We start from the raw sequence: 21,977 nt of genomic DNA, 5'->3' as shown, positions 1-21,977 counted from the left end.
AAGGAAAGGTGGTTTGAGTTTAACTAACGCCTTGCAAGGGGAAAAATCATCAAGTGCAAAAAATACTGTAATGCAAATGCTCTTTATACCTGCCCCCAACATACCTTAGTTAATCCTTAATCTTCTCTGGTTTTTCCAGACCATCCACTCATTCCAAGAGTGTGTGTGTGTGTTTGGAGTTTTGGATACAATGTCACAAATCTGGAATGGAGATGAAAATGTTTCCCTAGCTAGCCATAAGAACAGTGTACAGTTAGTATATGCAGAGCACAAACTAATATTGCTGTAGGCATTGCTTATTAGTGAACTAATCCTGATTTCCTCATCTGTGGATCAGTAATCTCAGATCACAGTAATCAGTAATTATTTCATATTTGATATATGATAAGAAGAATTTGGGCTGTTGTATAAGTGCACCAAACTAAGGCCTGAGGCACTTGCATCCTCTTTGCAAAAGTGACTCAGCACCAGATTTCAAAAATATTTAGATGTCATAATACCTTTAGAAAATCTAGCTTTTAGGAGCCTAAATCCCATTGAATTTTGTAATACTTAAGCTCTAAAAGGCCAGATCTTCATTGAAACCCTGTATCTTAATTAAATCAAGCTGCATTTCCACTGAGACTGTAATAGTTTTATCACCAGTTTGTAATCTGTCAACCATCTTCAATAGTTTTTGGATATTTAGTCCCTTTCTGTGCAGTCTCTCATTGAATAAAGTGCATGGTATGTTTTGATCAAAAGTCTTCATTGTCAGCACACATCTCAGCATGCTTATGGTAGTAGGATGCAAATGCAGAGAGATAGGGCCAGATTTCCAGCTTTTGTATAAATCAGCATAATTATACTGAAGCCAATGGAGCTACATCAATTTGTAACAGCTGAAGAGCAGAACTATAATTTTCAAAAATTCCACAAAATGTCCTTGGATAGTTGAGACATCAATCCTTACTTCTCAGTTAATTAAATGTGAGGTTGATGCTTATGGAAGAATTTCTGAACTCTCTCAATATATTTTGGTATGTAACACCCCCTTTTAAAATGGAGTATGAATGGAATGCTGAACAGCCACAAAAGAGAAGTTTAGGATGTTACTGCCTGGTAAATTCTCTAGAATTTTTCATTTTATTTCTTTGTAACAAATAGTAGAATTCCTCCTTGTCACACTTTGCTGTGCCTTCTTGGGTTAGCATATCTAGCAACTTGGACACAATATTTGGTGTTTTTTCTAAGGGATGTATAATCAGTGGCATTAAGAACACTTCATTTTCCTGCGTAGATGCTTGTAGCCATTATGAGATGATTTGTTTATGTTTCATCAACGATTTTGCATAAAATGTCCATGGTGAGCTTTTTCATTTTTTCTCTGATATTTTTTTTTCTGTGTCTCTACTTTCCTTTCAGTCTGTGTGGAGAGGGATATCCAGGGTGCAGTATTCCAGTCATTTCTTTAAACTGTTCATTTTGTGCTTCATTAGAGCCTACGTGGTTAGCAGCAGCAGCTTCAATTTTCTTATCAAGTCCCTGTCTTTCAAGATGTATGGCATCATCACTGCTAGATCTTTTTGTAATTTTTGGGTGTTGAAGACTGATAGATACTGCTCTAGGTTGAAATGGATGTTAAAAAGAACTAAATTATGTCTCAGAGAAAGAGCTGTATTAATCCTTATCTGCAAAAACCACAAGGAGTCCTTTGGCACCTTAAAGACTAACAGATTTATTTGGGCATAAGCTTTCATGGGTAAAAAACATTTTGTCCGATGTTTGGAGTGGAAATTACAGAAGTAGGGATATATATCTGTACTAGCATATCAAAAGAAGGGAGTTTCTTGTCAACTGTAGGACCAGTTTTAGTTAATAAAGTCATGCCAGGCAGGGTGGATGCCGCTCACTCTCAACAATTGATGGGGTGGTGTGAATAAGAAGACCGGGGAAAATTGTCTTTGTAATGAAAGAATCTTTCTAAATTCTTATTCAGTCCCTAATTTGATAGTGTTAAATTTGCAGATGAATTGCAGCCCTGCTGTTTTTTGTTGTTGTTGTTTTTTGTTTTGTTGTTAGTTTTGAAGGGGTTTGTTTTGTTTTGTTTTGTTTTGTTTTGTTTTGTTTTGTTTTGTTGGTAGAAGGATGGCTACTTTTAAATCCATTACTGAGTGTCCAGGGAGGTTAAAGTGTTCTTCTATTAGTTTTGGTATGTTACGTTTCTTGATAGGAGTGAGCCACATCCACCCTGATTGAACTGGTCCTACACTTGACAAGAACCACCCTTCTTTCGATAAGTTGGTACAGGTTGGACCACCCTGGTCTGGCAACATCAGGACCTGACAGGTCCTGAATTAGAGATTTTTCCAGACCAGAGGTGGTGTCCCCTGCCAGCAGCCCTGAGCCAGCCAGCTCTCTGCCTCTGGCCCCCTCTATTTCCACCCCCAGCAGGCATGTCTACCCTGCTGCCACCAGTCCCCCTGCTTTGACTTGTCATGGGTATCCAGGGTTCTCCAACCCCGTGCTGCCACAGTTCCCTGGCCCCGTATTGCTGGGGGTGGCCAGATTTCCCCAGCTCCTCGCTACCACTGGCTCCTGGGATTCTCCGTCACCACACTGCCACACGTGGCCAAGTTTCTTTGTCATCTGGTCCTGTGCTGCCGCAGGCTGCTGGGGTTCTCTGACCCGGCCCCAGCACTTTTGTGGGGCTTTGGTTCCACTGCCCCTGGTCAGGTTGCTGGCTCTCCTACCATTAGGCTTCTGGGTTTTCTGGTCCAGGAGCATTCATGGTCCAGGAGCATTCATGGTCCTGCCAGACCACAGCTGTTGCTGGACCGGAGAGTACCTGTTTTCAGAGGTCCAACCCCTTTGTAATTTCCACTCTGTGCATCTGGCAAAGTGGTTTTTTACCCACAAAAGCTTATGCCCAAATAAATTTGTTAATTTGTATCTGAAAAAACAACAAGCTGTCCTATGGCCAAGGGTGTATTTCAGAGCGAGTGGGGGGCAGAACAGCCATGCCTACCGAGACACAGTTTACTTTTCTTCTCATTCCCCTGAATATCAGGGAACGAGGGGAAAGAACTTGGATTCTATGCATGCCTCTCACTCCTGGCTGGTGAACGGAGGGGCAGAGGAGTAATTCACAGAATCTAAATACTTTCCCCTTGATCCCTAATACTCAGGGAAATGGGAGGAAAAACAAGCCTTATCCCAGTGCACATAGCTACTGCTCCCCCTGCTCTCCCAAAATGGTGCCCTTGACTGTGGCAACTTAAAGACTAACGCTGTTACTCCCCTGTGACTTGACTTTGCAATATTACCAAATTCACTGGTGGTAATGGTGATGTGCTTTTCATTCAATGGCACATTTGATCTGGGAGAATCTGAAGAAACTTTTTCTACATTTTTATATGAGCATGAATCCTCTGTTTTTCTAGTGAACTCTTGAGAGTGCTCGTATTTTCCTTTACTTCTAATGAATAATGTGTTTTCCTTGCATTATGTCAGTCAATCATTTGTTCCTGCCACTTCTATCAACTTGAGGCATGTTGAGTCAGATAAACTCATACATTGAGGTTTTATTATTCACTAAACACTAATCTCCTCTTGGCAGTATTGATCAGTAGCATTTGGAATAAGATATAACCTCCTTATTAATTATGAAGATTGAAAAGCAATATGATCTAGGCTGCTTAATACAGAACAATGCTGTCATATGCCCTTGACAGATGTTTTCAGAAAACCAGGCTTCCCTAATTAGTTTGCATATCCTTTTATTCAGTATCCAATAACAATGAATTACATTCACAAGCCATACCCTCTTTTCAATCTTCCATCCATTTCTGCTTCCCTCTTACAGGGCTCCCTAACTTTATCTTTTCCTAACTGGCATTATAAGAATCTTGAATATTTCCATTTTACCTTTTTTAGAATTGCTTTACAGATAGAAATTAGAGCCTAATGGGGCAGATCCTTAGCTTTGCTGAGTTCATATTGGTGCAGCTGAAGAGAAAGTGCAGGAGGCAACTGGGGACCGAAGCCAAGCTTAGTATAACTTGAAGCAGCCTAAGGATTTTCAGGAAGGTCAGAAAGACTGCTGCACTGGCTGAGAATCTGGCTCTATCCCTGATATTCCCCCTTGTATGCTATTAGTACATAGCAGCCAGGGCCAAGAGTCTGGTTTCAATTTCTGTAGTTTTAAAAAGCCTTTAAATTATGTGTATTATGTAAACAAAAATATTTTAGTCACAGAAAGGCCTTTTTTAAATGGGGGGAGGAAAATTACTTGTAAAAACCCCAAAAATATTTTAAAAGATCTGTTATCGTTTTTCTCTAAAAGCAAAACTGGTTTTGTCAGAGCGTGACATACAAGCACTAATATCCTTCTGCTGTTGTATGTTAACATATTAAAATTTATTGTAAGTGTTCTCTATCTAACTGTTAAATAACCATGTGTGTCTTGTCCTGCAGCCACCCTGAAATGCTCTCAAGACAAATTGCACAAGAAAGCACTTCAAACTTTGCAGAGGTGAGAGAGAGACTGAGTAGCTGCCATTCGTGTTTGCTTTTTTGATGAATCCAAAGTAGTTCTTTAGTTTGTACAAACATATATGCTCTAGAAAATGTTTCAACATCTCATGTTTAATATAGTACATCAGAACAAGCATATTGGGTCAAACCAGTGGTCCATCTAGCCCAGGGGCAGGAACCTTTTTTGCATCGGGAGCCACTGACCAATAGAAAAATCAGTTGGGGGCCACACACAAGTGAGAAGAAAAAAAAACAAAAATAAAAACAAACCAAACAAAAATGTGGTCCCCGACTGAGAAGGAAAAGGACACTCCCACATTCACCACGCACACCAGAGCATAATGGGGCACAAGACTAGTAGATTTTGAGTGCTCCCATCCCACAGTAGGTGCAGGATCTCCAGTGCTGGGTGGGGGAGCCTTGAGCCTCCAGGACTGGATCAAGGCAAGCCAGGAGCCACATCCGGCCCTGGGCCTGAGTTTCCCCACCCTTGATCTAGCCCAATATCCTGTCTTCCAATAGTGTTCATTGCCAGGTGCTCCCAAGGAATGAACAATTGAATGATCTATCCTCTGTGGTCCAGTCCCAGATCCACACAATCAAGAGTTTAGGGACACTCAGGCCATGTGTCCACTACACAGAAGATCAACGCTGCTAAGGTCAATCTTTTGAGGTTTGATTTAGGAGGTCTAGTGAAGACCTATTAAATCAAACTCAGAGGACGTCCCCATCAGTGCCAGTATTCCTGCTCCTCATGAGGAGTAAGGGAAGCTGATGGAGCATTTGCTCCTGTTGACCTCCTACTGTGTGGATAGCATGGAAACACAACTTAAGATACGTTGACTCCAACTATGTAATTGTTGTGTATCTGAATTAGATCTTCCACTGTAGTGTAGACCAGGCCTCAGAGCATGAGGTTGTATACCATACCATCCTGACTAACAGCCATTGGTGGGCCCATCCTACATGAACTTATTTAATTCTTTTTTTAATCCATTTATACACAGACCTCCTATTACCTCCCTGGACACAAGAATCAAATCATAGCCTTAAAAAGGTGATTTTATTAACAAAACAAAAAGATTTACTTGGTAAAGCATACTTGGTTGCTAAGTGATTTTAAACAACTGAGAAAAGACCAAATTAAAACTCAGAGAATTTCATCCTTGTGATTCAGCTTAAAGTTACAGTGTATGGGGGCGGGGGAGAGGTTTGCATAGACTTAGCACAGAGAAGTTTAACCAAACAACAAAGCAAGCAAAATAACCTGATAATATCTAAATAGACATTCACTATCTACTCAGAATAGTGGTAGAAATGTAGCTGTGTTAGTCTGGTGCAGCTGAAACAAAAAACAGGACTGTGTAGCACTTTAAAGACTAACAAGATGGTTTAATAGGTGATGAGCTTTTGTGGGCATATCCGTGGTTCATGGTCCAGTCTATTTCCATGTCCAGTAATCTCTGCCTGGTTCAATTCATCTTGTTTCCCCAGGTCCTGTCTTAAACTCACACAAAGAAAAAAAAAAGCAAGCAGGGTTCCTTCGAATTCAAATCTCAACACCTTCTCCCATTGGCTCTCCGAGCTTCCTGCTAACAACTCCTAGCTACTTGAGTTTAACCCTTTATTTGTCTAATGCTGGGATGCCAGAAAAGGACAGCACCCCTCCTATTCATCACACCCTCCTCTGTACATTCTTTAATTTTAATATATTTTTGGGATAAAAGAAGAACTGCACACAGTATTTCAAGTGTGGTCATACTATGGATTTATAAAGTGGCACTATGGTATTTTCTGTCTTACTATGTGTCCCTTTCCTAATGGCTCCTAATACTCTGATAGCTTTTTTCACTGCCACAGGATATTGAGCTGATATTTCCAGAGAACTATCCATAATGTTTCCAAGATCTCTTTCTTGAGTGGTAACTGCTAATTTAGACTCTTGCCTATTTCTGAATGTAGTGGGATTGTGTTTTCCAATGTCCATCACTTTGCATTTATTAACATTGGGTTTCATCTCCCATTTTGTCACGTATTTTTGAGATCTGTTTGTAATTTTGTAGTCAGATTTGGACTTGACTATCTTGAGTAATTTTGTATCCTCTGCAGATTTTGCCACCGTAGTGTTTACTCCCATTTAACAATCATTATGAATATGTTGAACAGCACAGATCCCAGTACAGCTCCTTGGGATCCCACTGTTTACCACTCTTCACTGTGAAAGTTGACCACCTATTTCTATCCTCTGTGTCCTGTCTTTTAACCAGTTACTGATCCATGATAGGACCTTTCCTCTTATCCCATGACTGCTTATTTTGCTTAAGAGCCTAAAATGAGGGTCCTCATCAATGTCTTTGAGTGTCCAGGTATACTTTATCAGCTGGATCACCCTTGTCCACGTTCTTACTAGCAGCCTGAAAGAATGTGAGTAGACTGATTAGGCATAATTTCCTTTACAAAAGCTGTGTTGACTCTTCCCCAGCATATCATGTTCATCTGAGTTTGTTAATTCTGTTCTCCATTATCCTTTCATCCAGTTTCCCTGATACTGAAGATAGGCTTATGGGCCTGTAATTACTAGGATCATTTATTTTACATTAGTTATTTTCCAGACATGTGGTACAGAGGCTTTGTTAAGTGATAGGTTGCCTATCATAAAAATCATAGAAGATTAGGGTTGGAAGAGCTATAAGAAGGTCATTGAGTCCAACCCTTTGCTCAAAGCAGGACTAACCCCAACTAAATCATTCTAGCCAGGGCTTTGTCAAGCCTGGCCTTAAAAACCTCTTCAGGGTGGAGATTCCACTCCCTTCCACCCTCCCGCGGTAACCCATTCCACTGCTTCACCACCCTCCTAGTGAAATAGTTTTTCCTAATATCCAACCTAGATCTCCCACATTGCAACTTGAGGCCATTGTTCCTTGTTCTGTCATTTGTCACCACTGAGAACAGCTTCTCTCCATCCTCTTTGGAACTCCCTTAAGGTAATTGAAGGCTGCGGTCAAATCCCCTTCGTTCTTCTCTTCTGCAGACTAAATAAGCTAAGTTCCTTCACCTCTGCTCATAAGTCATGTGCTCCAGCCCCCTAATCATTTTTATTGCCATCTACTGGATTCTCTCCAATTTGTCCACATCTTCTCTGTAATGTGAGGCCCAAAATTGGACGCAATACTCTAGATATGTCCTTACCAGTGCTGAATAGAGGGAAATAACCACTTCCCTGGATCTGCTGGTAGTGCTTTTACTAATGCAGCCCAATAAGCCATTAGCCTTCCTGGCAATGAGGAAACACTGTTGACTCATATTCAGCTTCTGTAATCCCCATGTGAACAGCCACTTAGGCAGTCAGTCCCTGCCTGTAGCAGCATAGGAGATTCTTTTGCCCTAAGTGCAGAATCTCATGAGGTTTCTTTTTGCCCAGTCCTCCAATTTGTGTAGATCACTCTGGACCCTATCCCTACCTTCCCCCCATCTTAGTGTCATCTGCAAAATTGCTGAGGGTGCAAATCATCCTCTCATCTAAATCATTATTGAAGATGTTGAACAAAACAGGTCCTGGGACTGACTCTTGGAGCATTCTGCTTGATATCAACTGTGAACTGGACATGGAGCCATTGATCACAACTCATTGAGTCCAGTGATTTAGCCAATTTTCTAATCGCCTTATAGTCTATTTATCTGTGCCATACTTCTTACATTTGCAGGCAAGAATACTGTGGGAGATTGTATCAAAAGCTTTGCTAAAGTCAAGGCATATCATGTCCACCACCTTCCCCCTATTCAGAGACAGTTATCTCATCATAGGAGGCCATGAAGTTGGTCAGGCATGACTTGCCCTTAGTGAATCCATGTTGACTGTTCCTGATCCCCTTTCTCTTTTCTGTGAAGACTAAAGGGGGGGAACTTCTTCACCTTTTTCCATATCATTTGTCACTAGGTTGTCTTCCACATTCTGTAAGGATTCCACGCTTTCCCCAACTTTTGTTTTGGTGGTAACATGCCTGTAGAAGCCCTCCTGGTTACCATCACATCCCTTGCTAACTGCAACTCCAGTTGTACTTTGGCCTTCCTGATTATACACTTTCATATTAGAGCAATATCTTTATACTCTTTCCTAGTAATCTGTCCAAGTTTCCTCCTCTTGTAGGCTTCCTTTTTGTGTTTAAGCTCACTGAAGATTTCACTGTTAAGCCAAAGTGAATGCTTGCTATATTTGCTATTCTTTCTGCACTTTGGGATGGTATGTTCCCAAATACCCTCAATAAGTATTCTTGAAAATACAGTCAGCTCTCCTGGACTTGTAAGCCCTCTCATATAGGCCTCCCAGGGGATCCGACTCATCAGGGAGTCAAAGACCCTGCTTTTCTGAAGTCCAGAGTCCATAGTCTGCTGCTCTCCTGTCTTTCTTTTGTCAGGATCCTAAACTCAACCATCTCATCATCACTGCTATCCAGATTGCCACCTTCTTCAACTTACCCTACTAATACTTCCCTGTTTGTGAGCAGCAGGTCAAGAAGAGCATAGCCCTGGTTGGTTCTTCCAGTACTTGCGCTGGGAAGTTGTCCTCAACATTCTCCAAAAACTTCCTGGATTGTCTGTGCACTGCTGTGCTGTTCTTTCAGCCGGCATTATGGTGATAGAAATCTCCCATGAGAATGAGGGCCCATGATCTGGAAACTTCTGTTACTTGTCCCAAGAAAGCATTGTCTACCTCATCTTCCTATCTGGTGGTCTATAGCAGACACCCACCATGATATCACTCTTGTTGCTCTCACTTCTCTCAACATATTGTAAAGACTGTCAACCACAATTTCATACTTGAGGTCTTTCAGAACACTTGGGCAAATACAGTTCTGGCGACTTATTAATATTTAATTTATCTGTGTCAGTTCCTCAGATTTGTCAGCTAACAATCTCCTGCACGTTCTTGGTAGTGAAGATGAGTGCAAAGAATTCACTTTGGTTCACCACAATAGAATTTGTCTTCCTTGAATGTTTCTTTAGCATCTTGATCATCTAGTGGCTCCACCAGTTGTTTGGCAGACTTCCTGCTTCTAATGTTCATACTTTTTTTTGAATCCCAACAGAAGTCTTTCCAAATCACTCCTATGATACAACAATATAGCAGATCATTTGGATAAATTTGAAAGCTTAACTTTTGTGAAATATTTCTTTTTCTCTTCAACTACAAAACAAGCCAAAAATTGAGAATTAACTTCTGAGATTCTCAAGCTTGTAAGAAAAAGGTGGGGTTTCTTTCTAACTGCTAGAAAAACTCTGTCTTAGCTGTTTTATGTCATGTGTTATCGGGACTTCTAAACTCAACACAGCATCTTTAAATTAGAGTGAATTATTTTCTTCTTGCACATCTATAATAGAAATTCTGCAGAAAACCTGCCCTGGGTTACTCCTCGAGAATTGCTTTGTTTTTGTGGCGTTAACAGTTCTGTTGATGTTTCACAAGAAAAATAGAATCCAGCTCACTCACTGTTATCTATCCTGGCTCTGTAGCAGTAATATCTCTCTATATATTAAAGAAAACTTTTTCTGCAGGACGACAGAATGGTATCAGCATGTCACTCTGCAGCCGCAGGAGCCCTGACCATGTGACTTCTCGGTGAAATGGTGTGGGCTCCATCCCCACATGCCCCCTGAACCAGCATCTGCCTGCCTCTGGGCCCTGCCCCCAGCCTGCCCGGCCCACTCACTTTGGTTCTGTGCAGCCTGGGATCAGGTGCACTCTCCTGGCTAGCTCCGTCTCCACGTGCTTCCTTAGCATCCGTTTGCTTCTGAACCCTGCCCCCAGCCTGCCTGGCCCACGCGCCTGCTGTGTGCCTTGGCTTTGTGCGGCCCCAGGCTCAGGCACTCTCTCCTGGGCCCGCTGTGACACGAGCTGGGCAGGTCTTGCACCCAGACACTTCCCCAGCTCTCCAAAGCAGCCGCTGTGGGCTCCCTGGCCTTGCCACGGAGCAAAGCTGCTCCAAGAGGCCTGTGCGCAAAAGCTGAGCTGGGGGTGGGCTGTGGCTCCTGCTGTGGTGCCTAGGGCTGTACTGCTCACCTTGTTAGTGCTCCTGGGGGGAGGGGCACGCAGCGCAGCGGATTTGGGGTGTGTGAAAGGACGGAGAAAGGGGGATAGGCTGTATGCGGTAATGGGCAGTGTGGTAAAGTGAAATGGTGGAGTTGAGGGGGATATAGGAATGGAGCAGGGGGATGGGCAGTGTGGGGGTGCAGAGGGGGCAGGGTTAGGGAGGGATGGGGATGGTAGGAATGGAGGAAGGAGGTGGGGGTAGAGTTAGGCAGTGTGGGGTGGGGAGGGGTTAGGGAGAATGGTGAGTGCAGGAATGAAGGCAGGGGGGTCAAATTGAAGTACAGTTTGCAGAGAAGGGAAAGGAGGTTCCTGCCTGACCAGAGGGTGGAGTTGGGAGAGACTTGCCTGCCCAGGTGGTAGGGTGGGGAGAGCCAGGGCCAGCCTAGCCTCTGCCCTGCCCGATGGCCAGGGGATGGGGAGAAGGGGGCATGTTGGGGCTGCCATGCCTCAGCCTAGCCCAGACCTCCCCTCCCTGGTGGCTGAGGGAGAGCCGGTGGTGCTGCCTATCCTCAGAGACGGGGCGATGGCGAGTGTAGTGAGCAGGGAGCATTGCCCCCAAGTATAGTAGTAAAAATTAATTTTTGTCACTTAAGTCAGCAGTTGTGACTCTGGGTGCTCACCACATGGTTCTCAGAAGAGCCAGAAGCTGCTCTTTTACTGAGTCTCTTTTCATAGTAAAACTGTACTTTAATTAACACATACCCAGACTCATGTAGTATATCCATGAAAGTGTTAATTACGTGTAATTGCTGTGCTGACTTGCTTTTTATTGTATTTATTTTTATCCTTTGACCTTTCCCACAGACTGCGACTTGTTTTCCCTGTATCTTAACTCTAGCTAGGAAACAGATAAGTCTAAGTTTAGCAAAACATCAGATACTCATAGTTCAGCCAAGTGGGGTGTTATAAGAGTCAGCTAGCTTAGTGCCCTGTCTCAGTATATACATGTTTATCAGTTCTGAAGTATATGTCGACTCTTTCAGCCCATGGTTCAGGATCCTGAAGCCATCCTTAAACACAGGCCTTTCAGCTGGAAGCCTAATTCCTCAAGTTTGATTATTTTTAATGTTCTTTAAGAAGATGCTGATCTACAAAATAGCAGCTTTCCTTTCTTTCTTAAGCCATTGTCAGTCAGTGTTCCCATCTATTGTTGAAGGGACTATTTAAGATTTTACAATAACCACCTGGAAGAACAGGCAAACCAACCTATTCCAGCAGTCATGATTAGGGTTGTTTTTTTTCTTAGGTAAAAGGATCCATTGTGGGGTTTGCAACATGATGTATCTGATGTCAAACCCTAGTCTGATAAATAATAATTTTGGTGTAGATCACAGTGGCCAAATGTTCAAAGAGAGGTTCTAAACAAGCAGAGATGAAAGGAACTTTCTGGCCAAGTTAAACTAATTGGTTCTAGAGCCCTTAATTAAAATAATCGACGCAATAGCTTTTTTTTTCTCTCACAAGTTATGATGATAGCGGTATGGTAACTGACATTGAAACAGTAAGTGGATTTTGTTTCCCGCAATAACTCTTACATCTTTTTATTAGTGAATGAATAGTTTGGCAGTGCTTAGCTGCCGCGCTTGTCAGTCTTTCATTCTTCCTCATCCGTCCGTCAGTTACACTTGCTTGTAGTAGGGCACTACTGTTTGTTGGCACACAGCCCAAAGAATTAGAAAACATATGTTTGGTATGATCAGCCTTTCCTATTGTGTAAAGGCAGTACTGCAAAAGAGCACTAGGAAATGAATGAGCTGTGTCAGCCACAGTGGAATGTTATCTGAGTGACCTTTCAAAAATCCTGAAAGGAAACCCAGATGTTGTGATGGGGGAGCTTTGTGAAACCCTTCTCACTGCTCTTCAGAAGCCGTTGCCTTTTGTAGGGAAAGGGTGGTAAGGTAGAGAAAGCCTTTTTGAAATCCTGTTTCTGCCCCTAAACAAAACAACCTGCACCATGCCTGGTTAGAAGTCGAGCCATGTAAGCTATAATCTTCTAAATTCAAAATAGTACAGGTTGTCATTTTATTCAGTCCTGTGATGGGCCAATCACTGTTTTTGTCACTAGGGCACTGAATGGGGAACCAGAAAACCTATTGTTCACTGGCTCAGCCATTGGTCTGATGGGCAAGTAATTCACCTCTGTGTGTCTATTTCCCCTTCCATACTTAAAGTCAGTCATTGAGTATTTAGCCTGTATTTAGCTCTCTGGGCAGGCATAGTCTATACATTTGTATATTGCCTGGCCCAATGGGATTCTGATCTTGGGGTCTCTTGGGGCCCCTAAATTACAAAGTGGTAAAATTACTAGCAGAGAATGCTTTTCATTCACGGTATTAACTCCTCTTTGTTTGTTGAACCCTCATTAAAACATCCAGGAACTGCTGCTGTGTTCTAGTATCAGTAGTAGATAGCAGTTAGAATGCTACTTCAGTTGGCCTGAATTACTTAAAACAGTGTCACAAAGAATGCAGGCCATCAATTAGAAGCTGCGTGGTCCTTTTCTCTGTCATAGTTGGGTAGCTAAAGGCCTTGCTATAATTCATCTCTTGCACATTGTCAAAATGGTACTCTGCAAGTGACTGAAACTTAGCATCTTTCCAATCCTCATGCTTCTCATTTTTCTTGCTGTTCCTGCTTGCTGGTTTCATGAGTTTGGCACAGCTGGCAGAGCACCCACATAGTTCTCTGTCTGGTTTCTATCTGCTCTGTACTTGTTGGAGACGAAGTCTTCTTGGATTATGGTTTTATATATAACTAATTTGTGGTCTTCCTCTGGTAGAGAAAAATGTGAAAAGTACAATCTGATACTCACTTTCCTTTTCTTATTGTTCATTTGTTTTTACAGAGCACATCAGTTGGCCCCCGAAGACCACCAAATCATCCTCTACGTCTCATTGCAGCTGGCTCTTGTCAGACAGGTTTGTGCAATGACTAGGAATTTAAGTACTGTCAGCAATTAGAAATTGGTGGAGTGACTGAGCAGAAAGAAACCAAACCCAGTCAAAGTCTGCACTGTTTTTTCCTTATTGATTGAAATTGATACCAAGAATTTTAAAGTAAGTTCACATAAGTGCAGGCAGAAACTCCCTAGGTTGGGGCTCATCACAATCCTGTTGCCAGGCATGATTTTTCAAAAGCATTCATCCAGCTTTAAATCCCAAGGAGTGCCCAATAGGTCCTGCTTTAACATCCATGCAAGTGAAGAGCAAAGATGACTTAGAGGTGATTAACTCTTGTTCCTCAGCAACCAGGAAGTACCCTTCTCTGTGTCAAAAATTCTATCTTGTTCCTTATAAGATGTTGCATTGCACCAATTCTCGGGTTATCCATATCAGGGACTTGCTTATTCCATAATTCAGCATTGTTAGTCAAGATTTCTGTGGGCTCTGAAAACCTCCAGGCAATTAGATTATTTGGCAGCCAAATGTTACTTGCAGGCCTTAGCTCAAAAAAACTATGCTGTGTTAAAGAGAAAGTTTGTCTTTTTTCTTTTTGAAGCCAATGCCTTTTAGTTAAGGAAGTCCCTGTTTATTAAGATTCTTTTTAAGTAGATTTGAAAATTTTATCAGTTTTCTTTTGTTGTTTAGCATGCTCTCTGGTCACTGCATATTACTTTCCCTAGTCTATACTGCAGAGTCAGTCAGATAATTTTTACTTTCTCTAGCTAATCAGGTGTTCTGTTCATTAGATTAAACTAATTATTCAAGTGTGCACACTATTCATGTAACTTTTGTAACCCTTTCATAATAAGAGCAGTGTGCTGCAAAGTTGAATATGAGAAAAAGGATAATTCAAACAGCTGATTTTACTTTGTCATCAACTAATATATGCATGACAGGGCAGATTATTTTCATTCAAACAATATCCTGATAGTGATATTTGGTGATAGTTCTGGGCTATACATGTAGACAGGCTGATCTGTTTCTTTCCTTAATCCCTTTCAAGAGCAAAAATGCTAAAAGAATATTTGAATAGATATTTTCAATCACCACTTTATAAATGAAACTGAAATTTTCTTTGTTATAGTTTTCTCCTCCTCCTCCTTCTTTTCCTCCTCTTCCTCCTCCTCCTCGGTTTAATTAACTCACCAGGCTTTAAATTGTTTTCCTTTCTCTTTCCCAGGTGATAGTCTTTCTTAGTGCTGCTGTTCACCCTCATTTCATAATTTCCCTCTTCTTTTTTTTTTTTTTTTCATTGTCTGTTATCCCCTTCCCTCACACACATGCTTTCTTTGATATCTCTTTCCTGCCTGCATATTTCTCCTTGATGTTCTGCCACCTATCCCTGGTCACTAGAGGTATGAACCGTATATCTCTTTTGTGTCAGTCTGGCCCTTGCTATGATGCTCCAGTTCTTCTACATCTAGTTGAATATAAATCTTTAAAGCATGCTTGGAGTGAGTAAAGATACCTGAGACATGCTTATTTTTAGACTGCTGTAAAATATCCTGTTCTTCTTTTGCCAATTTAGTTAATAATAAACATTAGGTAATACATTTTTAATATCCTTAATTATTTAAAGTGCCAACATATTGTTTTTCTGATTAACTGCAGGATACATTATCTTGCTTCCTTTTTTTAACCTCTTACAAATTGTATTAATTTCATTGGGTTGTAACAAAGGGCTAAGAAATAAAGAGTGCAGTCTTGTGCAGTTGACCATAAATGTCTACTGCTGAGAAAAATCAGATCTGTTGGGGTTTTTTTAGTTACTTACCAAAGCACTTTTTATCCATAACTCTCAAACCCATTTACAGGTGAGGACAGTAGCATTTTCCCTTTTTTATTGATTGGAAAAATGAGGCACGGAAAGGTAAATGACTTGTTCAATGCCATCCGGCCAACCAGGTCTTCTAAATCCTAATGCAGCGCTGTGTCCACTAGGCCACTCTGCACTAAGTAAGATACCTTAGTCTCAAATTTCCACAGGTTGATGAAAATGGTGTGGGTGGAGGAGGAAGGGGGGGCAGGCAAGATCAACTTAGCCAGTAAGGTGCTAAGGAAATTGGAAGAACTTCCTTCCCTGAGAAGTCTCTCTGGAACATTTTCAGCAGTGCATGGTTCTGCTATGTGCTTAAAATCACCAAGAAAAATACCTGGGAAGGGAAACAAAAAAACCTCAAACTTTCCTCCCTCATAGGAGCAAGAAATCAAAGTAAGGCTGGGTGGTGGAATAGGCCCGAGTACCTTCAACCGCCAGAGTGAGTGGTGATGTTATGCTAGACACCCAGGTTTGAGTTGTTGTTTTTCTAGGGCCTGATTCCAAGAAGAAAGACTCCAGTTGACTTCAGTAGGTTTTGGATCTGTCCCAGGGCATATTTTGGAACATTTTTCAATGAAATTCATCTCAATGTAAAAACGCAGTGATCTGTAAAGAGAGTTCTCTCTTATTCCCCGTATCCCCAACACTTAAAGTATTAGGCCAGGGGTGGCCAAACTTACTGGCCTTCCAAGCCACATACAACAATCTTCAGAAGTGCAAGAACTAACAACAGTCTTCAGAAGTTCAAGAACTAGGGCACACCTGCTGGGAGCCAGGGCTTGGGGCTTCAGTCCCATCCCTGCTGAAGCTACAAGCCCAGCAGTTGTACCCCACAGGGCTAAAGCCCTGACAAACCCCCTCCCTCCCTGCTGGACAGAAGCCCCTACCCTAGTACCCTACTGCAAGGCAGAGGTCCTGAGTTCCCCCTGCCCCTATCTAGTAGATGGAGAATCGGGGGTGTGTGGAAGGTTTGTAAGCTGCGCTTTTCACAGTAACAGAGCCGCATATGGCTTGTGAGCCAGTTTGGCAACCCCTGTACAAGGCCAAGGCCTGTATTTGTAGGTGTTGGTTACCCCCAGGCGGGACTCTTGGCATTCAACCAAGAAACTGACAAATGAGACTTCTAGCTCTTAACTCCCGGGTGCTATTTGTGTTCCTCCTCCTGTTTCTGTGGTAACAGTTTGGATCAGCAAAGGCAAGGCAGAGTGAACATTTTAAAAATGTCACTTGGAAAAGTCAGCCTTAAAAGTCTTACCATGCCAGTCTGTTTCCATGGAAATATGACCCCACTGAGGTGTCAGAACTCCTGTTAATTTTAGGCGCTGGCTCCCATGTTTTGTGCTTGGTACCAAGTAAATCAATGTCAGATCTGTAGCAAACACAGATTGGGTATTCAGGCCATTTAAAAACTTGCATTGAAGTGGTTTGATTTGATTTGACCTTCCTTCCCATGAAAATAGGAAGAGAAAGGCAGCCAGAGGATTAGAGCTCTCATTGATCAACTTCAGCTTCACTGGCTGCCAATGAAGACCTGAAGTTTCAAGAAATGATTTCCAAAAAACATCTACAGATTTCAAGAGTGTCTGTGCTTAAAGAAGGGGAAAGTGAATACAAAATAGTAGGGAAAACATCTTTAAACTATTTCCCCTCCAGTCCCCTTTTTTCCCCTTTGAACATGATTTCAGAGAGGAGATTGGCTAAAAATTCCTGTGATACCTGCTCTGGTAGAGAAGAGACAGGACTCAGTTGTAATACTTGAGAGGAAGAACGGCATTGCGCAAGAGCCTCTTCTGAAAAAAATGGCGGCTCATTAGTTATGCAAATGAGGCTCGGTGATATTCAACGCTTAGCCTCATTTGCATATTACTTGCGCAAGAAGACGCAAGTGTAGACATAGCCCTGGGGATCCCAGCAAAAGGCTGGGCATCCCAGGAAGAGGCTGTAGTGCTGGGAAGAAGGATAAAGGAGTTTGAGGCACAAGTGGTGTTCTCATCCATCCTCCCTGTTGCAGGAAAAGGCCCCGGTAGGCATCTTTGAATGTTGGAAGTAAATGTGTGGTTGCACAGCTGGTGTTGGAGAGAGGGCTTTGGATTCTTCAAACATGGGATGCTGTTCCAAGCAAAAGGGTTGCTAGGAAAAGATGGGATCCACCTAATGAAGAGAGGGAAGAGCATCTTTCCAGGCAGGCTTGCAAACCTAGTGAGGAGGGCTTTAAACTAGGTTAGTCAGGAGAATGGTGACTTAAGCCCTGAAGTAAGTGGGAAAGTGGGATACTGGGAAGAAACACAAGGAGATAAGTGCAACAGAGGAGACCTCGGATTCCTATGGAGAGAGTAGAACAATTAGCTGCTTATCTATGGTTTCTGTATAAGAACACAAGAAGCTTGGGAAACAAGCAGGAAGAATTAGAAGCCTTGGCACAATCAAAGAACTAGGATTTGATTAGAATAATGGAGACTTGGTGACATGACTCACATGACTGGAGCACTGTCATGGAAGGATATAAACTGTTCAGGAAGGACAGGCAGGGGAGAAAGGTGGAAGAGTTGCACTGTATGTAAGAGAGCAGTATATACTGGAGCTCTGAGCAATCAAAGCAGGAGAAAAGCCTGTTGAAAGTCTTTAGGTTATGTTTAGATGTGGGAGCAAAAGGGGTGATGGTGTGGTCATTGTCTACTGTAAATCACCACATCAGGTGGATGAGGTAGACGAGGCTTTCTTCAGACAACTAACAGAAGCTTCCAGATCACAGGCCCTGGTTCTCATGGGGGACTTTAATCACACTGAAATCACCTGCAGGGTGATGGACCTCCAGGGTCCATTAGTCCTGTGGCACCAGCAAATGGACTTTTAGCAGCCTGGTCAGCAGTGTTGACCAAAGCCACCAGGGTCCCTTTTCAGCTGGGCATTCCAGTGAAAAACTGGACGCCTGGCAACCCTGACATATGGGGTCATTGCGCCCCCTCCCCCATTCTCAGGATGCCTCTTCATAGAATCATACAATCATAGAATTATAGGGTTGGAAGAGACCTCAGGAGGTCATCGAGTCCAACCCTCTGCTAAAAGCAGGACCATTCCCAACTAAATCATCCTAGCCAGAGCTTTGTCAAGTAGGGACTTAAAAACCTCTAGAGATGGAGATTCCACCACCTTCCTAGGTAACAAACACATTCCAGTACATCACTGCCCTCATAGGGAGGAATGCAAATATAGACATCTGATATTGCAAATGAAGCAGGGAATTAAATATCCCGCACTTCATTTGCATAATCACGGACTGCTGCTTTTCCACAATAGCGCTATTTCGGGACCTCAATCAAACTGGGTCCCCGCGGGGTTATTTTGACAGAAAACCCTTCCCTTGAAATAACCCTTACTTCTCAAAAAATTAGGTTTAAGGGTTATTTTGAGGGAATGGTTTTCTCTCAAAATAACCCCGTGGGGACTGAGTTTGATGTCCCGGAAGAGCGGCAGCCCACGATTATGCAAATGAAGTACGGGATATTTAAATCCCTGCTTCATTTGCAATTTCGGATGTCTACATGTGCATTTCTCCCTCGAAGGAGGAATCAAGTGTGGACATACCCTTAGTTTTTCCTAATATCCAAGCTAGACCTCCCCCACTGCAACTTGAGGCCATTGTTCCTCATTCTGTTTTCTGTCACCACTGAGAACAGCCTCTTTGGAGCTCTCTTTGAGGTAATTAATTCCTGCTAAGAAATCCCCTTTCACTCTTCTCTTCTGAAAACTAAACAACTCTAATTCCCTCTGCTTTTCCTCGTAAGTCATGTGCTCTCCAAATCATTTTTGTTGCCCTCCGCTGGACTTTCCCAATGGCTTGGACTTATGATGGCAATCAAATTTCTATCCTGTGCAAATATACCAGCTTCCTGTGCAGTAAGAGCTCAAGTCATAATAGTTTAGATCCTCACTTTGCTAAAGCTCTGGGTGTTTGCTATTTTGGTTACAGGCTATATCTAATAGAAAATTTTGCTAGCCATTAAATTTTCTCCTTTTTATAATCCCTGTCCTATAGAAATAGGCACAGCAAATACAAAAAGTTTGCCAAATATTAATATTTTATTAATAACATAAAACTCAGTTGGTATGGAATTTGACAGGACTGGAGTTGGGATGACATGTAATCTAAGTGGCCTGAAGTCATTCAATCTGAAATATTATTTTTGAACCATTGTAAATATAGAGATACATTCTGCCATTGCAAATTACTTTTAAAGACTTCAGATTTCATGTTTATGATCAGGAGGAGAAAGGTAATCTCACAGCCTGTTTGTTAAGCAAATGTGTGTCAAAATAAACCCTAATAATAGTAGACAATATTGTAAATGTTCCACTGTGGCAATTTTTGCAAGTACTTGGAAGGCACCAACTACATTTTATAGCAATAACTTTATTGCTCAGTGAATACAATGTGCACAATACTGTATACACGTGTCTTGCAAAATGTTTTTCATGTAATAATGAATCAGATAATCATCCTATCTTAGGCCCTGTTAGGATTCCTGGAGCAGGTGAGCTGGGATTGTTAAGGCAGCACTGAAAGGGAATTTGATCTGGCAATAGAGTTTCAGAACCCTATCTGGACTTCAGACTTTCAGGTTTCCCATATTCCAGAGCTACTCAAATTAATAAGATGTGACATTGCCAATAGACAATTAGTCTCTGCCTTTCCAAAGAAGTTTGCATTAACTGCTGCCAAGTATCTTGGTGTTATTGTTCTGGAAACTTACCTCATACATTTTCTGTGTCTGGTCTGTTGCAGATTGACTTGTATAATACTTCTAGTAAAGTGGAGTCTGTTGTCATTAAGTGCTGTTTTCTCATCTGTGTTTGTTCACTGTTCCTAATTATGAAGTTGGAGGAGGATTCTGTGTGGTTACTAACATTGTTATTGTGCTAAGAAATCCTTTCTGATTCTACTTAAATAATCAAGTACTAGACAGATACGTTTAAGGTAAACAAAAAAAAAAAGGATTTTTACTTATGACTGATAAACACCAGGAAGATCTTCTAAATTTATTGCTAAATGTGGGGTTAGGAGGGTGGGAAACGTAGCTGCTACTTTGGAAAACAATGGGTTAAACCAGTGTTTCCCAATTGGTGCGCCGTGGAACCCTGGGGTTCTGCAGAGCAAAACAAGGGGTTCCGCGAGGAGCCGGCGCTTCCCCGCCCCCTCTGAAAAAGAGAGAGAGAGAGCCGGCTAGCCAGCAGAGACTTGGGTGGCGAGTTGTGTGGGCTTGTGGTGCCCATGCTCCCGCAATATTTGGAGCTGGAGCTAGAGCTGGAGCTGGTCCCGACCCCGACTCCCTCCCCTCCCCCGCACGTGTCCTCCGAGCCCGGCCCCAGAGCGTCTCTCCCCCGTGTCCGTCCCATCTCAGGCCTCTCCTAATGGAATCTTACCCTCCATCCAATGTACGAGCCAATCCAACACCCAACACTTCAGCTTCACTTCCTAGGATGAGGCATACCTGGGAGGTCGAGAAATGCCTTTTATGTCGACCGCAGAGCGTCCAGACTACCGCGCTGAGCCGACAAACAGCTGATCAACTCAGCGCGGCAGCCATGTAAATTTAAATGAATTATTTAAGTCAACGCTTCATTTTCCTATGCCGGGTAGTCTAATCTACATGCCTCTGTCGCCAGAGGCATGTAGTCTAGACGTACCCTTTGTCAGGAGGCACTCAGCCTATGAGACTTTTGTGTGCAGCGTGCTGTTGATCTGATTACCGCCCATCTGGCTGGCTCCAGGAACAGCCTCACAGATTGCCTCAGCAGGACCTTCTCATCTTGCCATGAGTGGTCCCTCCATTTGGAGGTGGTCAGCGAAATCTTCCATCAGTGGGCAACTCCCCAGATGGACCTGTTTGTGTCCAAAGAAAACAGGAAGTGCCACCAATTCTCCTCCATTTGGGGTCCAGAGAAGGGTTCACTCTCAGATACCTTCCTCATTCTGTGGACAGGAGCACTCGTGTGTGTCTTTTCACCAGTGCCATTAATCCACATGGTCCTGGGAAGGTCAAGCAGAACAAAGTTCAGGTCATGTTCATGACTGTGGTGTCACCCCAAAAGCACTGGCTCAGCATGCTGTTTGACCTGTCAGTAGCTGCCCCCTTCCCACTGCCTCTTCGATCAGCTCTGGTGTCACAGAACCATGGCAACCTGCTGGCATGGCTGTTGTATGGCTGACTGAGAATGAACGTGCATGGTCAGCCCATATTCAGCCCATATTCAGCATGTGTTGCTTGGCAGAATAAAACTGTTGACCATGGCAAATTACTTAGCAAAATGGAAAAGGTTTGAGTTCTAGGCTGTAGAGAAGCATCTTTGGTGCAGGATATCCTGGATTACTTGTTGCATCTGAGACTCCAAAGGTTGACCTTTTCTTCTGTTAAGGTCCACCTGGCTGCCATCTTGGTGCTGCATCCACTGGTCCAGCACAGAGCCCTCTTCACCTACCCTATGACTGTTTTTTTCTAAAAGAGCTGGAGCATACCTTTACCCACATGACTGGGAACCAGTTCCCCCTTGGGACCTGAACCTAATGCTGTCCAGACTTTTGCCTCCCCTTTTGAACTCTTCGTTTACCTAAGGA

The 21,977-nt window shown here is 42.7% G+C and overlaps 1 protein-coding gene across 2 annotated transcripts in view; it reads left to right on the top strand.

Moving 5' to 3' along the window:
• TTC7A (tetratricopeptide repeat domain 7A) overlaps positions 1–21,977 on the top strand; it is a 229,535-nt gene that overhangs the window by 86,385 nt on the left and 121,173 nt on the right. For both annotated transcript variants that reach the window (XM_006125491.5, XM_075925403.2), the window contains 2 exons: positions 4,456–4,513; positions 13,449–13,521. In XM_006125491.5, coding sequence (XP_006125553.3) covers positions 4,456–4,513; positions 13,449–13,521 — 131 coding nt within the window. The remainder of the gene's footprint in view (positions 1–4,455; positions 4,514–13,448; positions 13,522–21,977) is intronic.

Source organism: Pelodiscus sinensis, chromosome 3, assembly GCF_052426305.1.
Source record: "Pelodiscus sinensis isolate ZL-2025 chromosome 3, ASM5242630v1, whole genome shotgun sequence".
Classification (NCBI taxonomy): domain Eukaryota; kingdom Metazoa; phylum Chordata; order Testudines; family Trionychidae; genus Pelodiscus; species Pelodiscus sinensis.
This window is presented reverse-complemented; position numbering and strand designations above follow the sequence as displayed.